The following is a 16,672-nucleotide window of genomic DNA, read 5'->3' on the forward strand; positions in this document are numbered from 1 at the left end:
GAGGTGTCCCCCCTCTCCCTCCTCCTCCCCACCCCCCTCCCCCTCTCCCAGGTGAGTTTGCATTCCCGTCCCGGCTGGGGAAAGTCACGGCCTTGGCGTGGCACCACATCAGGTTTATCGGTTAGCTGGGGAGCGCCGGCGTCTGCCGACGTGGAGCCTTCCCGTCTCAGCATAAGATCATCTTACGTTTTCACCGTGACTCTCTCTGTCTTGCAGGACTCAAACTTCCAGATTTTCAGGATTCTATTTTTGAGTATTTCAACACTGCACCGCTTGCACATGACCTGACCTTCAGAGTGAGTAACTGTTTTACAAGCGAAAAGCGCATTTATGATGGGTTAGAAATAGTGCATTGTGACCTAACTCCTGTGGGGCCAGAACACACCAGCCAAGTACCATCTGTCGCGCGACCTCAGTCACGCTGACCTGTCCTCCACCCAGGATGTGAAGTGTGTAGGTTATAGACGTGTCAGGACTTGTGATGTTTCCAGAGAAGCTTCCAGAATTACTGAGAGCTGCTAAGAAACCGCTCCGTGTCTTCAGGGCAGAGGTTGCCTGGGCCTCTGCCTGTGGTGCTCCAGGCAGCTGTTAAAGCACAGCCTCACACCGCAGCCAGGGAACGGCAAGCAGACCTTCGGGGGGCGTCCTGGCTCCCGTCCGGTCTCCCCGACGGGTGGAGGCCCCTCACTGCCGCCGGAGTTGGAGCTGGGGCGGCACCTCCCCGGGAAGCAGGCTGTGTTGCCTGTGCAGGAAGCGGCAGAATGCAGGGCGAGCCCCGCTCCCCGTGCACCGTTTCCCGCGCCTCGGGCTCCGCGTCTTCCCCTTTTCAGAAGAGTAGGCTGCACCCTTCCTAGCAGCCTCTGGAAGCCAGAAAAGGAAAAGCGTGCAAGCAGGTCTCATTCACGGGACCTGTGAGGCGTGTGCTGGTTTTCCCGCCTTTATTTAGAAATGTTGACACCTGCAGCGGAGGTGGAAGAGTCTGCAGTGAGCACACGCCTCTCACCGGTGCTTCTCACCCGGCGTCCTGCCCCTGTGCGGCTCCTCCCTCCCCGTGCACCACACTCCCCCCAACTACTGAAAATGCGTTGTAGGCATCAGCGACCCTGGGCTACTCCAGAGTTCATGTCCTAAGTCAGGCCGTCCTCCCGCATAACCGCAGCTAACCGCGATGTCGCTGTCGTGTGGACGAGGTGGCCCACGTAACCGCAATGTCGCTGTCGTGTGGACGAGGTGGCCCACGTAACTGCGATGTCACTGTCATGTGGACGAGGTGGCCCTGAGGCCCTGGTTGCCAGTCCAGGCGGAGCCTGGGAACCGTGCTGAGCTGTCCCGCCTGGCCTCCTGTGCTCTGGAACGGTGCCTCCTTCCCCGTGAGTGGCTGCTTTGCCTGGCCCAGACCAGCAGTGTTGTGAGGCCCAGCCTCTGGGTTTGTCTGATGCTCCCGCTCGTGAGACGTGCGCTGGACATTTTGGCGGGAATTCTGCAGGGGACACGTGCAGGTTCCACGCTCTGCAGAAGCTGTTGGTTGAGGGGGTGTGCCAGACCTTGCCCGGAAAGGGCCAATGGATGCGCCACCCACAGCAGCCTGGCCAGCGGCCAGCGCTCCCGGCCTGGGTCGGCCTTACCGAACCCAGCAGGCTTGCTCCTGTCGTCCTGGCACTGCCACTGCCGTCGCTTTGGACACCGGCTTTGTCGGGTTGGTGGTTTGTCTTCCCGAAGCCCTCAGTTTGTTTGTAATCCTCACCCCAGGGTGGTGTTTTTGTTGTCGTTTACTTTTTTTTTTAATAGAAAGTGACAGGAAGGGTGGAGAGAGAAACATTGGTGTGAGAGAAAGACATCGATTGGTTGCCTCTCGTATGCACCCCCACCAGGGATTGAATCTGCAGCCTGGGTATATGCCCTGATGGGGCGTCAGACCTGCAACTTTTTTTGCTGTGCAAGGCGACATTCCAGTCAGCTGAGCCACCCGCCAGGGTTTTTGTGTGTTTTTTTTCTAAGAGAGAAACATCGACTTTTTGTTTCACTTATGTACTCCTTCACGGATGTGCCCTGACCTGAGATCAAACCCGCAATTTGGCGCATTGGGCCAACGCTCTAACCGCTGAGCCGTGCGAGCCAGGCAGAGGCTGCAGTGCTTAAGAAGCAAACAGATTGCACTGCAGCGGCGCCTCTGCAGCTCTGGTCATCGTGCCGTGAGCCTGCCACCGCCTGCCTTTCCACCACGGCAGCATCGGACTCCGCCGTGACCGCGAGTGCAGCTTCCCGAGGACCAGAGACCGCAGTTCACGGGCGGAGGTGCCGGGAGGGCCGCTCTCCTGTGGAATGGGTGGCAGCGGCATCTCCGGCAGGTGCTTTCCAGCTCGGACCCCTCACTGGCCGCACTGGCCACGTCAGCCCGGGGTGGGGCTGGTCTTGGTACCTGTCCTCGGAGCCGGCAGCTGCGTGTTAGTGCCGTTCACGTCAGCGCTTTGACAGCCGTTCCTGCTCCGGCTCAGGAGAAAGGACAGTCACGGGAAAGCCTTGGTTGGAGTCTGGGTCTGCTGGGAGGTGGGCCCACACCGGGAGTGGTCTCCCAGAACCTCTCTCTCCCCACGGGAAACACGCTGTTTAGGACTGGGAATATGGAGTCCAGTTTCCATGCAGGTTCTTATTGGGTGGGAGTGATTGTTCTGTCCTCCTGTCTGTCCCTCCTCCACGTCCTCGCTGCCTCACTGGTGCCAGGGCAGCCTGGCACACGTCCACACGATGCCTCGTCCACAGGACAGTGACATCGCGGCCGCGTGGGCCACCGCCTTCCTCAGTGTGCGCCCTTCTGCTCAGTTCACAACTGCGTGGTGAACGTTAGATTAATATTCACTTGCTCCTCATTTTTCTAAAACTGTGGCTCTAACTTCTTTAACATTCCTGTCATGGAAGAAACATGCTTACATCTGTAGCCTTGATCGCTAGCCCTCCCCTGGGAAGTTCTGTACGCACGCAGGACGGCTGCGGGGCTGCATGGGGCTGCGCCAGCTCCTGGCACCGAGGGCTCCTCAGGGAGCCCACTGACTGCGGCTGCTGTAGGGCTTCCCCGGTCGGCTCCGTCCGCTGGAGCACCAAGCGCAGCTGTGGGCGCTCCTGTGGGCGCCTCCCGGCGTCTGTCTGGTGCCGTCTCCTTGTGCTCGGGCTGCGCTGCTTCCACACGCGTGAATGGTGCGCGCGCACCTGTGGACAGAGGGCGTGACCTTTGATGGGGAAATACTAGTTTCAGGAACACTCGTTATAACCTAAAGATGGTCTTAGAATGTAGCTTTAGCTTCAAATTGGCTTCAAAGCTTTAGCTCCAATTTCAAATAGAAATTAATTTGGGAATCTTGAGTTGTCAGAACAAAACATTGCTTCCCTGTGTATCAAACTTGCAGGGAAATTCTCCCTTCTGGTCATAGGCCCACAGGCCTCTGTTGGTCCCTGCGATGAGGTTAAGAAGCATTGGGCTCCGGCTGGAAGATACAGAGAGAGTCATGTCCGTCAGAGGGCTGGCGTTTCCCGGCGCCTCCCCTTTAAGGGTGGCTTCTGCCTTGGCTGGTGACGGTGTCTCATCAGGGTCCCGGCCGGAGGTCAGCCTGCAGCCTCGGCATGCAGGGAAGGGTGAGGGGTGACGACACGTGCCCGGGAACAAGACCTGTGCTGGACCTCAGCTCCCTGGTGGGAGGCACTTTTTATTACTTTTTATTTTTATTACTTTTTATTTTGGGGGGGATGCACTTTTTAAATAGAGAACACGTAGTAGAGCCTGAATTCTGCAGAGGGAGTTCTTTCAATCTCACAACTTCTTTGCCTTTTCCCCACAGACCAGCTCAGCTAGTGAGCAAGAAACACAAGCTCCAAAGCCAGAAGTGTCCCCGTCCACGTCCATGGCTGCAGGCACAGAGCAGCAGGAGGTAAGACTGCCCCGGACCGTGCCCCCAGGTCTGCCCCCTCGGCCCCGCGTCCACCTGCTGCTGGAGGCCGAGGCCGGTGCGCTCGGGCCCGCCCGCAGCGCCAGCTCTGAGCCCAGCTTGCATTTCAGAGCTGCCGTCGGCGCATCGGCTAGATGAGGCGTGCTTTGACAGGTGTCTCCACAATGTAGCGAATTAAAAATGCAGAACTGTTCATTATTGATCAGCTCCAGGGGGGAGGGATCCACGCAGGGTCTGGCTAGAGCAGCGCTGAGCTAGCACGCGCTCACCTGCCCCGCTTGTCTCCCAGGACATGGCTCGGGCCCCGCAGAGGCCGCCCGCCGGGCCGCCACCCACCTCGCAGGCCCTCGCTCTGGCTGGACCAAAGGTAAGCCTGGCTTTCCCCTGGGCGCCTCCTCGGTTTAGAAGAGCCGTGTGAATCAGACAGACGGGCGTGTCCTGTTAGCGGACGCTCTGAGTGCTGTGCGATCCAGGGAGTGTCGGTCCCTGGTGGCCCTAACCAGCGCTGCCTGAGCGGATTTCACGGAAACGTGTCTGAGTTAGATCTCCCAGCCCCTTCACTCCCAGACCAGCTCCCTCTCCAGTGCAGCTGCTCTGTGATGTGTCTGAGCTCCTTCTCCAGATTTACTTCCCTTTACCCGCCTGCACGGAGAACCTCAGAGAAGTGCGTGGTGTGTGTGTGTGGGGGGGGGGGGCCTCCCCCCGGGGGCTCCCCCCCCCAGCACGAAAGGAGCTCCCGAGTGTGCACTTCGTCGTTGGCCTTTGTCACTGGGCCTTGAGAGCCGTGCACACTGCTCCACCAGGCCCACACGACCAGAGCCCTCCAGGCTCCACGCTTCAGGCTTCACTGGCATCTGGCCTTATGCACCTTAGATGCGGCTTCTTGTTGATGCAGTCATGGCCTCTCCTAGGGTTTCAGTCACAGTGGCCATGCCAGCTAGAACTCAGCTTGGTCCTGTGAAGGATGGTGAATGGTTTGGCCGTTGGACTTGATTCTCACAGTCAGGGAGCAGGTGGACTGCACCTGGGTTCTTTAATCCCTCCTGCTTCTTACGAAGGTCCCCATGTATGTCCCCTGAGGAGTAAAGGCTCGGGCTTTGCAGTGTGAGCCTCGTAACCAGCCTGCGTCTCCTTCCATCAGCGACCGCGTCACTTGGGTCCCTCCTCCCAGCGAGGGCGCGGTCTCCGCTCTTGCTGTTAGGAAGGGGCTGCTGCTCATTCCGTGTATGTCTGTTGGTCTCAGGTGGGAGGGCAGCTCTGGGTGGGAGCCCCGCCCACACGTAGCCCCGGGCGGCCCCCAAGGGCCTCTGGGAGGCGAGGGGCAGACACGCTCCCTCTGCGCCAACCTCGCTTTATGCCATTCGTCTCTGAAGGAAGCGTATGGTGACGGACTTTGGCTCAAGCTCCTCGGGTGGGTGTTACGCACTGGTCTTTGGTAGCACCGCCTGGGGCCGCGGCACCTCAGGGGAGATCACACACGTTCTGTTTCTCAAGAGCAAACAGACGGCGCCAAGCTGTTAATGAATTCCAAGTGTGTGCTTCACCTTGTCGGTGCTCTCCCCACAGCCCAAAGCCCACCAGTTCAGCATCAAGTCCTTCTCCAGCCCCACTCAATGCAGCCACTGCACCTCCCTGATGGTGGGGCTCCTCCGCCAGGGCTACGCCTGCGAGGGTGAGTGTCCCCGCGGCCCTGGGGCGCAGGGGGTGGAACGCAGCCAGTGGGAGTCAGCGAGGGGGCATCTTCCCCTCGTTGTGTGAATGCTCCGCGAGCCAGGGCTGAACGCCTGGTCCTCGCTGCGTGGGAGCTGCGCTGGCGGGTGAGCCTGGCCTCTGGTGATCACGGCTGCCCCCAGAGTGCCGTGCAGTCACGCCGAAGACTGGCCCGGCCTCCTGCGAGTCCTCTTCCCTCGGCCTCGTCTCAAGCCTGGGCTGGGCCTTGCCACGCCCGCGCTCACTCACATTTGGGTGCAACCACCCGTGCAGCGCCACTGGCTAAGGTCACAGGTGCCCAGTGACACCCTGGGCTGGGCGGCCCAAGCACCCACGCTGGTCGGAGCTGCATGCTCACAGTGCAGGGCCAGCCCTGTGATTGGTGGCCAGGACCCGCGTATGTGCCATCACCCGTCAGACCGGCACGTTTCCTGTCGGGGCTGGGGGAGGACAGGCCGGCTCTGGGACAGTCCTTGCACGTCAAGGTGTCCTGGCGGCCCTGCCTGCCGCTGTGCCCCGTCCCCGAGCTGTGGCGGGGCGTGTTCAGGAACCGCCACGTGGGGTTCCGGGGCCTCCGGGCCACATCCTGACGCTGCCCCCCTCACCGCTCCAGTGTGCTCGTTTGCCTGCCACGTGTCCTGCCGAGACAGCGCTCCCCAGGTGTGCCCCCTCCCTCCCGAGCAGGCCAAGCGGCCCCTGGGCGTGGACGTGCAGCGGGGCATCGGGACCGCCTACAAGGGCTACGTGAAGGTAGGACGCTGGGTCCTCGTGTCTGCGATGACCCTGTGCCCGTCCCGGGCGGCCCGATCCACGAAGCACACGAAGTCAGGGCCTGTCCCGCCTCCTGCCAGGCGCTCAGACAGGTCCCGGGGCCGAGTGCTGTGAGGCCCGGCCAGCTGTGGTTTCCGAGTGCTCCCTGCTGTGAGCGTCCCTGTCGCTGAGCTGCCCGCCTCGTCCCTGCCCCGCGTAACCTTGTCAGTGCCCGCCCTCCGCCCTCCGCAGCAGCAGCGCCCTGACTCCCTGGCCCAGACCCGGCTCTGGCCACTGGCCTGCGAGGGTGCGGGGTGAGAAGCCGGCCAGCAGAGGGCGATGGTGGCCCATGGCACCTCCAGGAAGCTCCCCCCCCCCCCCCCCCCCCCGCCCCGCCTGAGGCCCCAGGTGGCGCTTCTGGAAGGTTGTGGTTGGCCTCGCTGGCCAGTGAAACACGGTCCCTGTTCACCCGCAGGTCCCGAAGCCGACGGGCGTGAAGAAGGGGTGGCAGCGGGCCTACGCCGTGGTCTGCGACTGCAAGCTCTTCCTGTACGACCTGCCCGAGGGGAAGTCCACGCAGCCCGGCGTGGTCGCCAGCCAGGTCCTGGACCTCAGGTCTGCACCTCGCTCTCCGGGCCTCGCCTGTGTGCTTGTCACCAAGACGACAGTGTGTTGTTTGAGACCCTTAACCTCATTTCCGCCTCCACACCCTCACTCACTGTGCTGTCCCCAAACAGGCACTAAAGTCCGTGCCAGAAGCGTCCTGTTTTAGATACGTTTGCATTGAAAATGGCCCAGTGAGCATTTAGCATAAGAAGCCGCGTGCCCAAGAGCAAGCAGGAAACATCCAGAGGGCTCTGCGTGTCCTGAGGGGCCTGGCGGGTCCCTTGTTGGCGACGGCAGCCTGGAGCCGGGCTGTGGGGCCCTAATGCTTGCTGCGTGGGCACCTCTGACCCTTCCGTACCTGCCACCTGCCTCCCTGGCACCGGGCAGAGGGCAGCAAGCACCCTCCTCGCGGCTTCTCTTCGTTCCGTCTGGTTCCACTTCCCATTTGTGTGACGGGCACCATCCCAGCGTGGGAGTTGGAGGGTGTTTGTGAGGTTAAACAAGTTGCAGGTGGGCGTGCTGGGCACAGGGCCTGGCGTGGCCTGTCCTGTCACCCGCCCCAGTGCCACGGAGGACGGCAAATGCAGACATGGACATGCTGGCATCTGCCCAGGCTGGGGCCCAGCCTCCAGCCTGTCGCCAGCATTGGTTCTGGGGGGAAGGGGTGCCGAGGTGGTGCCATGAGAGCCATGTGTCAGTCACCCCCACAGCAGTGCCCACCTCCCATGTCCCCAGGACATGGGGCAGATGAGCACTGGGACCTGTGTGCGGGAAAGCCCCAGGGAACCTGCTGCCCCTCCCTGCGCCCTGGCCCTGCGAGGAAGAGGCCAGCGGGCGCCGAGCCTGGCGTGTAGAGTGTATTGAAGGGCTGCCACAGCTGTCGCACATTTTCGCTCCTTTAACGACGGCCTGATTGTAGCCCCACCCGGGCCCACCAGCGAGGTGGGGTCTGTCTGTCCCCGAGCAGCTCCAGGACTAGAGAGAGCCATGTGGCTCAGGGAGGGGGAGGGGTGTGGCTCAGGGAGGAGGGAGGGGTTGGGGGAGGGGTGTGGCTCAGGGAGGAGGGGTGGAGGGAGGGGCTCTCAAACTCCCAGCATGGTTGGAGGGCTTCAGAGGAAGCGTAGTCCTCAGGAAAGGGCCCTTTCTCGGCAGACCGGAGCACAGGAGGGTGTGCGCGGCCTGAGTGTTCCTGCCCCTGCGTGCGCTGAGTGTCCTGTTTCTTGCAGAGATGAAGAGTTCTCGGTGAGCTCAGTCCTGGCCTCCGATGTCATTCACGCTTCACGACGAGACATTCCGTGTATCTTCAGGGTATGGTTCTCTTCTGTCTGTTAGAGAGGATTCGCTGATCACAGAAAGTCACGTGGTTAAAACGAAGCCCTCTGAGAGCATCACTGCCGTCGGAGGGGCCAGTGCCCATGGGAGAGGCCCGGCTCCCCTCCCCGTCCTTGCTGCAGGCTCCTCACACACGTGCCGCCCATCCTCTGCCCTCGCTGCCGCCTCCCTCCCTCCCCATCGCAGTGCTCTGTGCCAGTGTTCGCTCTCAGGCGGGCCTCCCTCCCACCCCATCGCAGTGCTCTGTGCCAGTGCTCGCTCTCAGGCGGGCCTCCCTCCCTCCTTCCCATCGCAGTGCTCTGTGCCAGTGCTCGCTCTCAGGCGGGCCTCCTTCCCATCGCAGTGCTCTGTGCCAGTGCTCACTCTCAGGCGGGCCTCCCTCCCTCCCTCCCCATCGCAGTGCTCTGTGCCAGTGCTCGCTCTCAGGCGGGCCTCCCTCCCTCCCTCCCCATCGCAGTGCTCTGTGCCAGTGCTCGCTCTCAGGCGGGCCTCCCTCCCTCCCCATCGCAGTGCTCTGTGCCAGTGCTCGCTCTCAGGCGGGCCTCCCTCCCTCCCTCCCCATCGCAGTGCTCTGTGCCAGTGTTCGCTCTCAGGCGGGCCTCCCTCCCTCCCCATCGCAGTGCTCTGTGCCGGTGTTCGCTCTCAGGCGGGCCTCCCTCCCTCCCCATCGCAGTGCTCTGTGCCAGTGCTCGCTCTCAGGCGGGCCTCCCTCCCTCCCCATCGCAGTGCTCTGTGCCAGTGCTCGCTCTCAGGCGGGCATCCCTCCCCATCGCAGTGCTCTGTGCCGGTGTTCGCTCTCAGGCGGGCCTCCCTCCCTCCCCATCGCAGTGCTCTGTGCCAGTGCTCGCTCTTAGGCGGGCATCCCTCCCCATCGCAGTGCTCTGTGCCAGTGCTCGCTCTCAGGCGGGCCTCCCTCCCTCCCTCCCCATCGCAGTGCTCTGTGCCGGTGTTCGCTCTCAGGCGGGCCTCCCTCCCCTCCCCATCGCAGTGCTCTGTGCCAGTGCTCGCTCTCAGGCGGGCCTCCCTCCCTCCCTCCCCATCGCAGTGCTCTGTGCCAGTGCTCGCTCTCAGGCGGGCCTCCCTCCCTCCCCATCGCAGTGCTCTGTGCCAGTGCAGCTCTCAGGCGGGCCTCCCTCCCTCCCCATCGCAGTGCTCTGTGCCAGTGCAGCTCTCAGGCGGGCCTCCCTCCCCTCCCCATCGCAGTGCTCTGTGCCAGTGCAGCTCTCAGGCGGGCCTCCCTCCCCTCCCCATCGCAGTGCTCTGTGCCGGTGCAGCTCTCAGGCGGGCCTCCCTCCCCTCCCCATCGCAGTGCTCTGTGCCAGTGCTCGCTCTCAGGCGGGCCTCCCTCCCCTCCCCATCGCAGTGCTCTGTGCCGGTGCTCGCTCTCAGGCGGGCCTCCCTCCCTCCCTGCCTGCTGGTCAGGAGCTGGAGCGACACAGCAGCTGGCAGCCCTGCTCCCGCGCACTCGCTGGCAGGGGGCGTGCGGGGTCCCTCCCTGAGCTGAGAGGTGCCTCCCCGGGAGTTCTGGTTGAGCTCGTCTCTGTTCAGAAAGCCCCTCGTACAGCGCAGAGACTTGCCGTCACTGCATGTAACGTGTCCTTGCAGCCGCACGGGCCTGTGCAGGCGCCCTGGGCTGTGTGAGAGCCCGTCGCCTGTGCACGTGCTCCGAGGGTCCTCTTTAGTGTAATACGATCGTTCAGGAAAGCACCTTAGAATGGACATGACCCCCCAGATTGGGCAAGAGCAGGACGACTGAGCTGACAGGGAGCTGGCCGCCCTTACTGTCCCGAGGACAGCACAGAGGGGCCTCGGAGCAGGGCCGGCCGAGCTTTAACCCCTGGCCCTCCTGCTCCTCCCTCTGGCGGACAGCGGCCGGGCCAGGCGGCCGGGCGGTCGGGCGGTCGGGCGTCGGTGCCGTGCTTGCCGGCTTACGACTCTCCTGTTTTCTTTTCTGCCCTGAAGGTGACGGCCTCTCTCTTAGGTTCACCTTCTAAGACCAGCTCACTGCTCATTCTGACAGAGAACGAGAACGAGAAGAGGAAGTGGGTGGGGATTCTGGAAGGCCTGCAGTCCATCCTGCAGAAGAACCGCCTGCGCAACCAGGTGGTGCACGTCCCGCAGGAGGCCTACGACTCCTCGCTGCCGCTCGTCAAGGCCGTGCTGGCGGCCGCCGTGCTGGGTGCGTGCGCCTCCGAGGCACCGCGTGCTGTCCTCACCGTCGTTCCAATTAGAGCCGTTGCTCCCGTGTCTGGGGAGGGACAGGCCAGGCCCACAGCTGACGTGCTTTCTGTTCTCTTCCTTCTGCCTCACAGATGGCGACAGGATCGTGGTCGGCTTAGAAGAAGGGCTCTACGTCATCGAGGTGACCCGTGACGGTGAGTGCGGCCTGTTCGCTGTGCTGGCCCAGCGCCGGCCGTGGGAACTTGGGAGCGCGGAGACAACGTCACTGGGCGGGTCCGTCGCCCCCATCAGAAGCTTTGTAACGAGAGGGAAGGCCGCAGCTAAGACCACTTACTTGCGACAGCAGTGACGTTGGGCACATGGGGCCCTGGGTGCCTGGGAAGGGGTGGAGGGTGCTGAGCAGCGCCGGGAGCAGGGGTGGGCCCTGCGGTCCCCCCGCCTCGGCCTCACGCCCGCCCTCCCTGCAGTGATCGTCCGCGTCGCTGACTACAAGAAAGTCTACCAGATCGAGCTCGCCCCCAAGGAGAAGGTCGCCGCGCTCCTCTGCGGCCGGAACCACCACGTCCACCTCTGCCCGTGGTCGGCCTTCGACGGCACAGAAAGCAACGTGGACGTCAAGCTTCCGGAAACGAAGGGCTGCCAGCTCGTCGCCACGGCGACGCTGAAGAAGAGCGCGGCCACCTGCCTGCTGGTGGCGGTGAAGCGGCTGGTCCTGTGCTATGAGGTCCTGCGGACCCGGCCTTTCCACAGGAAGGTCACGGAGCTCGCGGCCCCTGGCAGCGTGCAGTGCATGGCCGTGCTCAAGGACAAGCTCTGTGTTGGCTACCCTTCGGGGTTCTCTCTGTTGAGCCTCCAGGGAGATGGGCAGGCCCTGCCGCTGGTAAATCCCCATGACCCCTCGCTTGCGTTCCTCTCACAGCAGTCTTTTGACGCCCTTTGTGCTGTGGAGCTCAAAAGCGAGGAGTACCTGCTTTGCTTCAGCCACATGGGACTGTACGTGGACCCACAAGGCCGGAGGTCGCGCACGCAGGAGCTCATGTGGCCTGCGGTGCCTGTTGCCTGTAGTATGTATATGTTTTCTGTTGCCCTATCCCTGTCGCTGCTCTTCACGCCCGTCAGCATGTTCAGTTTTGCTTCAGTTCGTCTCCGGTTCCCCGGCCAGGCAGCTAGGGAGCGCCAGGAGGGCGGGCGGCTGTGAGGGCCTGCAGTCATTTATGAACTCGCAGTAGCAGCACCCAGCTGCAGGGCTCGGCGCGGCCAGGAGAAACGCGCTGTCCTGTCCGTGGAGGCCTCTGGGAGGCGGTTTCCTGAGAGGCAGGAGCTGTTCTGGAAAGAGCCGAGTTGGTCCAGGGATTGAGGTGGCTTCCCGTGTGTGGGGGGCTCGGTGGGTCTCTTCACGCCCAGCCCGCCATCTGAACTTGTCAAGGGCCCTAACCCTTAGCGCCCACCACTGGCGGGCAGGTGGGAATCGGGGGTGATGGGACCCGTCACGGGCAACAGAAGTGGGGTTACGGGTGGGGGGCGGGTGCCGTGTTTTTCCTCAATTACCTACAAGTACAGCCTTTGTCTGCCTTGTTGCTGGCAGAGAACCCGGGGGTGTTGGACCAGGAGCCCCAGCTATGGGGTACGCTGCCTCTGTTGGCTCCTGGGGCTCACGTGTGTGTCTGACTGCAGCAGCCAGAGCCTCCTGCTGCCACGCCCGCCCCTTCCCTGCCGTCCCCGTGTCCACGGAAGCCGCCACGTAGGAACAGCCTCAGAACTACAGGGGCCCTGCTCAGCGGGGCTGTTCTGCTAGGAAAGGAAAAGCGACCCCAAGCCCAGGCTCCAGGTGGACACGCTGGGCCTGGCATTCGGTTCTGCCTCCACCTGTGGTCTCGTTTCCGCCCTTGTGCACAGCGCAGATGCTCAGCCAGTCTGGGGGCTAGTGCACTAGTCCTGGCCACGCCCTGCTGGGCACCCTGTGTGCTCAGCGCCCCGTCCCGTGCAGAGGCGTCAGTCCCATCTCTGCGGGCTGGCCATGGGCAGGTGATGTGGGAGCATGCGGCTGTGGTCAGATTCTACAGCGGTGCCTTTCCCGTGAAGACAAACACCTCCATGCAGCGCCTCGTCCCCCACAGACCTCCTGGCCCCTGCAGGGAGCCCCACGTGGTCACAGGAGAGGCTGCCCGGCTGTGCGCGGGCCTCGAGGTCGGGTCGTTTGTGGATGGCCCCCAGTCCTGCCTCCTGCCTGCTGCCCGACCCTGTTTCACTCCCTTGGGCTGGAAGGGAGGCTGGTCGTGCCGTCCACTAGGAAGACAGCAGCAGCATCTTAGACTCACCTGCTGTTAGTGACTTGCCCCCTGAAGCTTAGTGGGGAGCCAGGAGCCGGAGCTGGGCCCTGTGGCTGCCTCTGTGGTGCGGCCGCTCATGGTGCCGGGGCAGCGTTCAGCGCACAAGTGGGCGCGAGGAGCAGACAGGCGCCCCGCTGTCTGGAAACCCTGACACTTCAGATGGGCCCACAGGCCTTGGCTTGTGTCTTTGGAACAACGGGGGTTTTTCAGCTGCCACCTGACGGTTGGCGTCACTCTGAGCAGGGCAAGAGCCGTTGCCGGAAAGTAGTTCGGTGTCGGAGCAGATGCCAGGAGGGATGCCCGCCTCCCGAGGACTCGCTCTGCACAGACCCGGTGCTCACTGGGTGTGGCTGGCAGGCTCGTCCCCCAGAGCTAAGCAGTGGTTCTTGTATGTCTGGATATTCACCCAGAACCCCGGCTCCTTGGCAACTCCTACAGGAGTTTGCTTCACAGGGCAGGCCATTTGGCCCTCCCTGAATTTCGGGGTGTGGAGCCTCGAGTGTCAGCTCTGCAGGAGCCGTGTAAGAAAGCTGACTCAGAAACCGTTTGTGCTGCGGCTTTTGCCTGCTCCTCAGTCGAGAGCAGCGGTGATGCACGAACCTCTGGTCGTGCTGGTCTGAATCTGGGAAGGCCCTAGAGTGGGCGTGGTCAGGGTCTGGCCGGCCCCTCACCTGGGCCGAGGCCGCCTGGCCCTCGGCACCTTTTGGAGGCCGGGGATGGGCCTGGCCGCCGCCCTCAGGCGGAAGGCGCCAGGCCCCGGCCGCACCGCCCCTCACCGTGCTCTGCTCTGTCTGCGCCAGGTTGCAGCCCCTCGCACGTCACCGTGTACAGCGAGTACGGGGTGGACGTCTTCGACGTGTGCACCATGGAGTGGGTGCAGACCATCGGCCTGCGGAGGGTGAGGCCCGGGGCGGAGGGGAGGGCGTGGGCGGCTCCCCCTGCTGTGCGTGCGGCTGCCGACCCTCTGGTTTCCAACAGATCAGACCGCTGAACATGGAGGGCACCCTCAACCTGCTCAGCTGTGAGCCTCCCCGCCTCATCTACTTCAAGAGCAAGTGCTCGGGTGAGTGAGCCGCCGTCTGACCGCCGTCCCTCTGTCCGCCCTCTGACCTGCCCGGCCTGGGGGCTGCCGTGACCGCGGTCACCCTCCCTCCTGCAGGAACCGTGCTCAACGTGCCCGACACCTCGGACAACAGCCGGAAGCAGATGCTGCGGACCCGGAGCAAGAGGCGGTTCGTCTTCAAGGTGCCGGAGGAGGAGAGGCTGCAGCAGCGGCGGTGAGGGCGGGGCCCGGCCGTGCCGGGGGCGGCCATGCCGTGGGCGGTCAGGGCAGAGCCCGAGGACTGCTCACGGTCGTGAATCCCAAAATGCCTTCTTCCCCAGGGAGATGCTTAGAGACCCAGAACTGAGATCCAGGATGATCTCCAACCCGACCAACTTCAACCACGTGGCCCACATGGGCCCGGGCGACGGGATGCAGGTGCTCATGGACCTGCCTCTGGTGAGTCCTGGGGGCATGCTCCCGTCCCCTCCTGCCGCAGGGGGCCCCCCATACTGCCGGCCTTTCTTCACTCTGGTCTGAGCAGACCCGGAGCTCCGGGCCCAGCCTCGGGCGGTGAGCCAGCGCCGTTCGCTGCAGCCCTGGCCGGGGCCACGTAATTTGCTCCGTGACTATTAATGTTTCATGACAGAACTGGCTGTCAAAAATGGTTTCTAAATAACACTTCACTGTGAGCAGGTAACATTTTTTTTCTCTTCACTCTAAAAACGATGGGTTTTCTGTAGGATTCAATGTGGTCTAAGATCACAGTTGCTGACTCTTAGCTCAGAGCTTAGCTGGCGTCACTGCAGAGCTTTCCCGGCCGTTTTCCTCATGGAGGGCCCAGCCCGGCTCTGGTCGCCCTGCAGGCTTCCCAGTTGGCCCACCCGCTGCTCAGCTGGTGCCCCGTGCTCACCTGCTGTTTTCTCTGCTCAGAGCGCGGTGCCCCCGGCCCAGGAGGAGCGGCCCGGCCCCACTCCCACCAGCCTGGCCCGGCAGCCCCCGCCCAGGAACAAGCCCTACATCTCGTGGCCGTCGTCAGGTACCGGGGCGCCCGGGGCGGGGCCTGGGGCTGCGGCTCCTTTCCCTGAGTGACGCCTCCTTGTGCCCCAGGTGGGTCCGAGCCCGGCTTGGCAGCGCCTCTGCGGAGCATGTCCGATCCCGACCAGGACTTTGACAAGGAGGTAAGGCTGCTGACGTGGACGCGGCCCACGCGGAGCAGAACCCAAGCCCCACGCTGCCGTTCTTGGGGAAACAGGCTTCGTCTCCCTTGAGCAGCCACGTGGCCCAGGGGTAGTTTCAGGGGAGGGGCAGGGGCAGCTGCATCACTGCCCACGGAAGGAAGAGCAGCCCCTGCCCCAGCCGGCAGCCCAGCCAGTGGAGATGCTGCCGAGACCACAGGCCGGAGGGGCCGCTGGGGTGGGGCCGGCACCGGTGGCCGAGTCCTGGCCGCCTTCCTGAGAGAGGCCCAGCCCGCTCTTCCCTCTGGACTCTCACGGCTTGGCTGGCACAGATGGTTCTGTCTCTAACTCAGGCAGCCCCTGGTCTTGGAGAGCCTTCCCTCGGCCTCTCCCTCCCCCTGATGGCCGCGAGGTCAGAGTTCAGGGACGCACGTGCTGAACTGGAGGGGCAGGTTGCACACATCGAGGCCTTTACCTGAGTGGATCGATGGCGAGCTGGCCCTGAGTTCTGTGTCCCGCGTCCTCCCCACACCCTCCTCTGGTGCAGGGCCGGCGGCTACGCGGCATCTGGCTACCGCCGCCTGCGTCTCCTGCCTGGGACAGCCCCGGCCGCCCTTCACGTGGCTGACCCGTGTTCTCTAGGGGCTGCTGGTGGGTTTGTCTTGATCCACGTTGGGCCCGGAGCTGGAGGCTTCACAGACAGTGGTGTCCTCAGTGGCGCACGGCCCCTGTTTGTCCTGCTCTGACCTGGTTCTTTTAAATTGAAGTGAAATTCGCAGAAAGGAATGGCTTGGGGAGTGGCTGTTCAGTAGGTTCACAGTGCTGTGACTAGTCAGAGCATTTCCGTCACCCGACAAGGCAGCCTCTCCCACCGCCTGCCCTGCCCGGCCCATGGCCACCGCCTGTCGCTGGGGCCTGTTCTGGGCATTTCGTGTCGGGATCACACGGTGGGGCAGCTATGACTGCTTCCCTTAGCATCACCGTGTCCGGTCTTCATGCTGCGGCCTGAGCGTCTGCGGCCTGCTCCTTAGTGCGAACAGCCCCCAGGATGAGCACACATTTAGGAGTCCTTGGCCACGGATGGCTGCTGTGAACGTGTGTGCACGACTTGTTTGAGTGCTGTCTTCAGTTTGGGGTGTGGCCCTGGGAGTGGAATGGCCGGGTCACATGATGACGATTTGCCATAGCAGCCGCCCCTGTTACCCACCCCCCCCCCCCCCCCGCAGGGCACGTGGGGAAGTTCTCTGCTTCTTACCAAGGCGCGTGGCCCCCCTTTTCTCAGCAGCCGTCCCAGCAGGTGTAACGCGGAGTCCCCTTAGCCTGGGTGTGCGCTTCCCGAGTGGTGACTGGTTGCTGGGCCGTTCGTATGCTTCTGGAGCAACGTCTTCAAGTCCTTTCTGCGTCTCTCATGGGCTGTTTGTCTTTTTGTTGGTTTGCGAGAGTTCTTTCTCTCTGGATACCAGGCCCCGTCGCTGTGTGGCTTGCGGATGTTTCCTCCCGTCCTGTGGGTGGTCCTCACCCTCCTGGTCACGTCCTCTCGTTCATGCACCGTTTCCAGTTCTGATGGAGTCCAGTCTTTGTGCTTATGCTTTCGATGTCAGAACT

The 16,672-nt window shown here is 63.2% G+C and overlaps 1 protein-coding gene across 1 annotated transcript in view; it reads left to right on the forward strand.

Annotated features, from left to right (window-relative positions):
* Positions 1–16,672, forward strand: part of CDC42BPB (CDC42 binding protein kinase beta) — a gene marked incomplete at its 5' end in the record, with an annotated part of 86,357 nt that overhangs the window by 67,315 nt on the left and 2,370 nt on the right. Inside the window, 16 exons of the mRNA XM_081086010.1 lie at positions 217–296; positions 3,831–3,920; positions 4,228–4,305; positions 5,505–5,610; positions 6,262–6,398; positions 6,874–7,013; positions 8,231–8,312; positions 10,299–10,515; positions 10,649–10,711; positions 10,985–11,581; positions 13,648–13,745; positions 13,826–13,910; positions 14,007–14,124; positions 14,231–14,348; positions 14,823–14,928; positions 15,000–15,070. Coding sequence (XP_080942136.1) covers positions 217–296; positions 3,831–3,920; positions 4,228–4,305; positions 5,505–5,610; positions 6,262–6,398; positions 6,874–7,013; positions 8,231–8,312; positions 10,299–10,515; positions 10,649–10,711; positions 10,985–11,581; positions 13,648–13,745; positions 13,826–13,910; positions 14,007–14,124; positions 14,231–14,348; positions 14,823–14,928; positions 15,000–15,070 — 2,186 coding nt within the window. The remainder of the gene's footprint in view (positions 1–216; positions 297–3,830; positions 3,921–4,227; positions 4,306–5,504; positions 5,611–6,261; positions 6,399–6,873; positions 7,014–8,230; positions 8,313–10,298; positions 10,516–10,648; positions 10,712–10,984; positions 11,582–13,647; positions 13,746–13,825; positions 13,911–14,006; positions 14,125–14,230; positions 14,349–14,822; positions 14,929–14,999; positions 15,071–16,672) is intronic.

Source organism: Myotis nattereri, assembly GCF_964212035.1.
Source record: "Myotis nattereri genome assembly, chromosome: 1".
Lineage (NCBI taxonomy): Eukaryota > Metazoa > Chordata > Mammalia > Chiroptera > Vespertilionidae > Myotis > Myotis nattereri.